Below are 7,726 nucleotides of genomic sequence, written 5' to 3'. Positions count from 1 at the left end.
GCTCCGAGGCGACTGCGGCCCGCCCCGCCCCCTGCGCACTGCGCCTGCGCCGCCCCGCCGGCCCCGCCCCTTCCGCACTGCGCCTGCGCCGCCTCGCCTACACTGCGCCTGCGCCCGGTGCGGAGGTGGCCTCGCTCCTCGCAGCGGGGTTCCCGAGGGCGCCCCACTGCGCCTGCGCTCGGACCCGCCCCGCCCTGCGCGCACACTCTCTCGCGATAGTTCCTACGAGAGCCGTGCCTCGGGAATATTCATGAGTATACCCCCATGCCTTATGAATATGTTAACATTGTTATATTTGTAGAATCATATACTATATGATATATGTAACATATCGTTATTTATTAGACGTGATATATTATGGTTGAGAATATTATATGCTATGTAATTATGTGTGTCATGTTATAATTGATGTCAAGTTATATAGAGTAATATAGTATATTATATGGATAAATATAACAGTATATATTATATGTAATACGTTATAGTTGATGATAATATAATATAACGTAACATGGAATGATATACATCATTTTTTTATATACACATAATATAAATGTGTGTGTATATGTAGTTGATGATTATATGATTTAATGTGATATATTGAACATATAATTGTCATATATTATAGTTGATATACAAGATATAATTATATATACATATGCATATATATATATCCACATGTACAATATATACACGTTATATATAATTAATACTATAATGATAATTAATACTATAAGCAATAATGATTAATAATGCTGTTACTTACTAATAGTATAATTAATTATAAAAATTAATGCGTTACTAATGATCCCCCCCAACCCCGAGTCCTCTTAGCAAGGGTGGAATTCGGCTAGTCTAGAAAGGAAAGAGGAAGCATGTCATGAATATTCATGAGGTGGGCAGGGCCCAGACCTCATGAATATTCATGACGCAAGCAGAGCCTGGCCCTGCTTTGCGAGCTTGCAGTCAGGCCCCTCCAGCAGCCATGCCAAAGGGGATGGATGCTAGGTGATTAAATATTCAAAAGGGGGGCGGGGTTATCATGCATATTCGGGGTGTGGGCGGAGCTAGCCACCTTCCCTCATTGGGGGGCCAGGGAGGACACAGCTTTGAGCTCCTGTGCAAAGGCAGCCTATGGTGGTGAGCTTCCCTGGGGCAGTGCCAGCCTCCAGCTTGAGCCCCAGTATGGGGGGGCAGCAAACAGCTGCACCCTGCTCCCCCAGGGCAGACAAGGGCCGAAGAAAAGCAGGGGGCCACGCTGAGCATAGACGAAACCCAGCTGAGACCGTGGTGCATTCATCCCCCTCCAGACAAGCTCTGGACCAGTTGGCGGTGAGCGATGCCCGGGCCCCTGCCTCATCTCGCAAGGCAAAGCCCCGCTCGCCGTTGTTGTGACGAGCCCCACGTCATGAGGACGACGCCACCCTGCAGGGTCAAAGCAGGGCCCATGAGGAGCTTGGGAGAGTCACGATCAGCTCTTGCAGTCTCCCATGAGGAGGGTGGAGAAATTAAAATAAATAATTAAATGAAGACATGACCAAATGGAAAACTGTCATTAAAATTCCACAGGCTGCTTTGATGGATCCCTGCCCTCCAGCAAGGAAACAAAGAGAGGAAGTGTCCCTGGGCCTTATAAATAGAAAGGGCCCTGCCCACGAGTGGCTCATGCCTAGTTCCTGGCCCTTGGACCAGGGGAGTCATCGTTATAGGAGAGAGCTTGGGCCAACCGCAAGTTCCCTAAAGCAGAACCACGGTTTGCACCAAAAAAGGAAGTGGGGGGTTTTTTCCCAACTGGGCTCCATGACCAAGTGTCAGGAGCACAAGGAGACAGTCATCCTTTCCTGTGGTCACAGCCAGCCCAGGGTTGCCTGTCGCTTGGACAGCAAGCTGCATACAGGTGCATTCAGGGCCCACGGGTGTGCAAGCAGCAGCATAGCAAGCCGGGAAGCAGCCCAGCCAGTAGCATGAGCCCACCCGGACTTAGAAAAGAAAGGACAAAGTAGGCACCTGGGGGCTCCTCCTGGAATGATTTTATGACCTCCAGTTTATACCACAAAGGGGCACTTTGGCATCTACTGGCTCCCAGGCTGTCACACACCACAGTAAGTGCCTCGTGCTTGCATCCTTCATGCTCCCAGCTTGCAGAGAACGAACCAGTCTGTGACAGGGTGCCACATCTGGGCTGGCTGCAACGGGACAACTGGGTTTTTCGTTCCAGCTGGACCATGGCCAGCAACACAGGGAACAATACTCAACGGGAAATTTCTGCCCCTCGGGAGCGGCCTCTCGCAAAACAAGCAAACCACCCCCCAGGGGCTTCCCTGGACCCAGGTCCGAGCCGGAGAGGGGTCCAGAAGTGGAGGCCACAGCTGCAGCTGGCCTGGGCCGTGCTAAGGAGTCGGGAAAAGTGCCCAAATGGAACGACACTTATCTTCCCTCCTCGCATGCTCTGCTCTCTTCTCATTATCTTTTTTTTTGTCTTTGCTTCTCCTCCCTGTTTCCTTCCTACCCTTCCCTCCCCACCCCACCCTCGCTCTCTCCTGCCTTGTTCCTTTCTTCTGGGAGCAGGAAGAAAAAAAAAAAAAGTGTGCACTGTTCCCTGTGAGCCGGAGCTAGCCGAGCAAGTGTGAGCCAGTGCAGAAGGGGCAGGGGCAGCATCCCTGAACCCTTCAGCTAGTGGCTACCGTACAACACAGCCGGAGGGGGAGATCCCTGCTCCGCAGCCACCTCCTTGTCACGCTTTGCTGCATTTGTCACTTTCTATAGCTCGGCACCGGCCTCTACATTCCTGTGCTCCCAGCACAGCCACGCTCAGAGGCTTAATTAGGCCCAAACCAGACTCTAATGAGACCTTGTTTTCCATGGTTCTCCAGAAAAGGCACAGGGACCTCCACACCCCTGTGGGGCTCACTGGATGAAACTAAAAGCCCCTGGATGAACTGGCCACCTCCGAGGAGGAGGAAAGCAACCTATCCACTGCTTAAAAGGGAACACCCTACTAAGAGGCAGGGGTTTTACACTGCTGTTAGCAATGGGATCAACCCTCCAAGGACCCCCCAGCTATTCCGGACTCAAATTTGAACATAACCTTTGTGATCTTTACCCAGCTGGAGGGAGAATGTGGTCATGTGCACACAGGTGCAGCCTCCAGTTCCTGCTCTGAACTGCTAACCAGCATGTCCTAGTACTTGTGCTGCTACCCCAGAAAGTCTTTTCAGAGCTTGGACTTCCAGTGTCAAAGGAGCCCAACCCAAGTCCTGCCCTCACCTCACTGCCTGGAGCAGCTGGACTGGTTTTCCCACTGCCTGGTTAACCCCCACACAAGGGTCAGGCTGTAAACATAGGTACTGGCTGGTGAGACCAGCAGCCACTGGGCAGGAGAGAGGGTGAGCTATAGCCCAAGAAGCTGCCATATAAAGTCCTTTCTAGATGCAAAATCCCTGATGGATCTGGGAACTGGCAACAACCCAGCCCAGGCCATTCGGCTGCTTTCCCTCGCTCCACTCTCAAATCGTATCAGCATTTTTCTTCTCTCCCGCCACCCCCCCTCCCAGCATTTGTTTTTCTCTCTGCTCCACAAAGGAGCAGGGGTTATGCTCTCCCGCTTCCTGCCTGCGAGATGCTGAACATTCCTGCGATGTATATATTTAGCCACTGGCTGGAAGCCACTGTTTATAATGAGGGGGCTCCCAGGATGCAACAAAAGGGTGTGAGGCACTTCTAATCCCCACCCCACCTGCACCAGAGGTGGTAAAATGGAAAGGCAAGGTCTGCCCAAAGTGCTGGCCTGAATGACAGCAGCTCAGTAAGGAGTTGGGGTGCAGGAGACGGGGTTGAGGGGCCGCACACTGCTCTGGGTTCAGAAGCCCCAACCTAGAGCAAACATCCCCAAAAAAGGGAGGCAAGCAGCAGGCAGCTCAGCACCACAGGGTTTTCCCCCAGTTTTCTACCATGCAGAACCACATAGAGACCCTCAGGGTCTCCCAGGTAGCTCAAGGGCCAGTGGGATGGAGGCCAGCTCTGCCACAGCCTGCTGAGGGCACTGAAAGAGCCAGAGACATGCATGGCAGCTGCAACTCAGCACAGAGAGAACCCGATGCCGCAAAGCAAAGATGTGGCGGCTCCCAGGCAAAGAGCAACAGTGTAGGCCTCTTCCCCTCTCCCCAGCACAGGGCACAGAGCTGCTCTCGTGGGGCCTTGAGGAAGAATACCCTGCCTGCAAAAGGATCACCTAACCACCCCACAAAGTTGGTCTGATGAGAGATCCCCCACAAATATCCATGCCTGGTACACAATTCCTGGCCAGCAGCAAGATCCAGGTCCATGCAGGAGCGGTGCTGTGAATCCCAGGGTGCCCATTTCTGACTCAGCCATGGAACCCAGAAGCCCTGCTTTCCCTTAAGGCCTTTGAATAGCAATTCTCAGGCAGAGACTCCCTCCAGGGTCCCCGTACTGGGCAGCTGCTGCCCCAAAGAGGCCTCAGGGGGCAACCCCCAGAGCAGCACCATGACCACAGGCCGGCTGCGGTGGCTCAGGCCCTCCCCACAAGGGGAAGCATGATCAGGTCAGCAACAGGCTGGTTCTTATTTATTGGCCACCTACCACCACCTGGCGGTCAGAAGAGTAATGACAGCAGGACCAGCTGCCAGGAGTCCTACTTAGGCTTATTAGTGTGGGGCTGGTTACCTCACCCCAGGAGTCCCGGGTTCTTTCCCTAGCTGGGCAAAGTGTTCGTGCTCCGCGGCAGAAAGAGGAGGTCATTATTCCTCCAATTCGTGGCTGGGGGTGGGAGGGTGGACCCTCAATCCAGCCAGCAACTGTCCAGAGGAGAGAGTCTGTCTTGGGCAACATGCCAGTTCCAGCCCAACAGCACTCCCACCCCCCAGGAGCCTTACCCAGAGCTGGGGCTCCCCCATCCTCCCACCCCTGAGAGGAAACAAGAAAAGATCTCTCCAAACATTTATTGGCCAGGGCTGGATTAAAATTTAAAAAGGAATTAAATAAGAAATAGACCCAGAGCAGGTTCTCACAAGCAGCACAGATGGTAGTGGGCAACAGGGGCATCACAAGGAAGATGCCATGATGCTGGAGACACCTGAAAGAAGGGAGGACAAACAAATTAAACTCCAGAACAGTGACTCCATGTGCTCCAGTCCACAAGAATTCAGCCCAGGGAAGATGCCCATGGGCCAAGGCAGGACCTTGACCTCTGTGGACAACTCACTCCAGCCAGATCCACACCCCTGTCCCCATCCTCAGTACCAGTGGGGCCTCGGCGCTTACTGTCAAAGTCTATTTTCTCTACAATGTTCTTGGGTTTGACGCTCTCCTCCTGGTTGCAGATGAAGACCTTGCCAGGCTCAGTTTCTGTCCAGCCATATTTGCTCATCCAGACCTTGAGCTGGCTGTCTGTAGAGAAGCCAAGGGAATGAGCCAATGGTAGTTTGGCACAGGGAAGGCGAGGTACGAAGGCACATGTGTTTAAGCAGGGGGTGCCAAGACAGAGTAGATCTTCAAGGGAAGTGATAAAGCACCAAGTCTGCCCTAAGACTGCCAGTGGAGAGCAAGTAGGGTGACTAAGCTCAGCAGCGCATGCAATAAGGGCCCCAGGACCCCTGTAGCTGGGACAGCATTCCCAAAACCCAACCCAAACAGCCTGGAGTCACACCAGTAGCAGTACAGCTCACAGACTCCCTTGATCCACTTTGGATGTAGGGCGAGGGGCTCATTTCTGAGAGGGGTCTGGCTTCCCTTTGGGGAACTTACCTGAGAGGTCTCCCAGCATCTCCGCCAGCAACCACCGATCAACGTGCTGGTAGGTGATCCCCACCACGTGGCAGATGACTGTGGAAGGAACACGGACACTTGGTGCTACTGGCACATGTTCAGGCGTGCCCCAATCCCCCGATGCACAACAAGCTGTTGAACCCCTCTGCTGTGCCCTGCTGCCCCCACACGTGCTCCGGGGCTCAGCGGCTGCTGGCTCAAGGGAGGACAACACATTTCCAGGTCTCTATCGCCGTCCGGATGTGCCAGACACGAAGAGGATCCTTGCTGCAGGGAATTCACACTACTTGGCACAGGGGCAACGCGTAGGAGGTGCACCCCCCGCCCCCCTCCCGGTCAGGCTGCACTCCCCGTTTAGCCAGCGGGCAGGCAAGAGCACCAGTGCCTCCCCTACAAGTGCTGCCTGGGGAGCAGGACTGTCAGTAGCATGGCTGCTTTTATGATGAGAGTCAGGTCGCTTGTGAGGCACCCCCTGGTCGCTGACTGGTGTTGGGGGAAGGAGGAGCACGTGCTCCCGCTGACTCGAGACAGACACCCACAACTTGGCAGAGCACCGAGGGCAGCAAGGGACACAGCAGGAGCCTGTCACAGCCGGAGACGGGACCTGGACCTGAGTCTGAGTCTGCCCAAAGGGGATCGTGCAACAGAGCAGAGGGGACAGCAGCCACTCACATTTCCTAACAGAGTCCTCAAAGCCAGTGATCCCGTCCAGCAGCTCCATGTTCTCATCCAGGGCTTGCTGCAAAACAAAGGAAGAACCGTGCATTCGCGTCGGTTAGCAAACACCGAGACAGAGACGGACGCTTCCTGACCCGAGGCCACGAGCTCACAACGCAGCGGCTACAGGGGTGCCGCCAAGGAGGCACGGGGGCAGGGAGGGCGCACGCTCACGCTGCGGAGGCTCCCCGGGCTCAGGGCACCAGAAGGGCAGGACAACGCTCACCCAAAAGGCCTGGAAGTGGCAGGTCTCCAGCAGCTCCCCCAGGTAGAGGATCTGCCTGATCGGCCTCTCTTCTTGCTGCGACGAGCGGGTCAAGGGGGAAAACAGCAAACGCAGACCCCCGAGTTCACCCCCGGGCGGAGGAAGAAGCCGCAAGGCTCGAGGGAGGCCAAGTGTCACGCCCACAGCAGCAGGGAGACCCCTCCGAGCCCTCCCACGGCCAGCGGGCAGCCACACGCTGCTTCTGACCCGGGGAAATAAAAGGATACGTGAGCCTGGTCGATCATGCACTTGCAGAGGGTGAAGTCCGTGTGCGGGAGGTTGGTCAGCGCCTTGAGCAGGATCTGAGCGGTGACGGTGGTCTGGAAGAATGCTGGATTGAACTGGTACCTGAGGAGGAGGGTGCACGTGTTAGTATGGGGGGGGGATTCGCGTGGTGCCCCCCCGCCGCCCCCAAAAGCAGGGTGTGGCAGGGGAGACGACGCTCACAGCTTGAGCACGGCCAGGTTGGCCTCCAGGTCGTAGGCGTTCTCCTTGGCCTGCGTCTCCACGTAGCGCTCCAGCGTGGCCAGGTTCTCCGGGTTGTACCTGGGGCACAAGGCGGCAGCGGCTGAGCACGACTCCCCCCGCCCCGCCCCGCCCGCCGGCCCAGCCAGGCAGCTCTACCCCCACCCGCCCCGCCCCGCGCCGCCGCCGCCGCCTCACCGGTCGATGCCCTTGAGCAGCTTGCCCACGTTGGCCCGCATCTGCTCGAACAGCGCCATGGCGCGCGCGGCGGCAGCGGCTTCCGGGGCCGCGAGCGGGAGCAAAGCGGTGCCGGGCTCTTCCGGCCGCGGCAGCTTCCGCTTCCGGCGTCGGGCCTCGCCGGGCATGCTGGGGCGGGGAGGGCCGGCGTGACACGCGTGCGCACTAGGAGGGGCCGGGGAGGGAGGAAAGCCCCGCCCGCAGTGAAATACCCCGCTAGGCCCCGCCCCCTGGGCGGGCAGGCCACGCCCACGC

General features: G+C 56.2%; 1 protein-coding gene across 1 annotated transcript; it reads right to left on the bottom strand.

The window, feature by feature from the left end:
* Window positions 1-4,947: 4,947 nt before the first annotated feature.
* On the bottom strand, window positions 4,948-7,581 carry EIF3K (eukaryotic translation initiation factor 3 subunit K). The gene is made up of 8 exons (XM_059718180.1): window positions 7,433-7,581; window positions 7,217-7,315; window positions 6,997-7,117; window positions 6,731-6,805; window positions 6,460-6,526; window positions 5,767-5,844; window positions 5,284-5,409; window positions 4,948-5,095 (listed from the first exon to the last, which is right to left on the bottom strand). Exons 1-8 carry the CDS (start codon window positions 7,489-7,491, stop codon window positions 5,064-5,066), a joined length of 657 nt encoding a protein of 218 aa, XP_059574163.1. The 5' UTR covers window positions 7,492-7,581; the 3' UTR covers window positions 4,948-5,063.
* Between the last annotated feature and the right edge of the window lie 145 nt (window positions 7,582-7,726).

Source organism: Alligator mississippiensis, chromosome 15 (assembly GCF_030867095.1).
Source record: "Alligator mississippiensis isolate rAllMis1 chromosome 15, rAllMis1, whole genome shotgun sequence".
Taxonomy (NCBI): Eukaryota; Metazoa; Chordata; order Crocodylia; family Alligatoridae; genus Alligator; species Alligator mississippiensis.
Note: the sequence above shows the minus strand (reverse complement) of the source record. Positions and strands in the feature narration are given on the sequence as shown.

Coding starts and splice junctions, on each gene's coding strand:
- EIF3K (XM_059718180.1), bottom strand. CDS start 7,491: ATGGCGCTGTTCGAGCAGATGCGGGCCAACGTGGGCAAGCTGCTCAAG. Junction 7,316..7,432: donor CTGCTCAAGGGCATCGACCG/GTGAGGCGGCGG, acceptor CTTGTGCCCCAG/GTACAACCCGGAGAACCTGG. Junction 5,410..5,766: donor GATGCTGGGAGACCTCTCAG/GTAAGTTCCCCA, acceptor GCTTCTCTACAG/ACAGCCAGCTCAAGGTCTGG.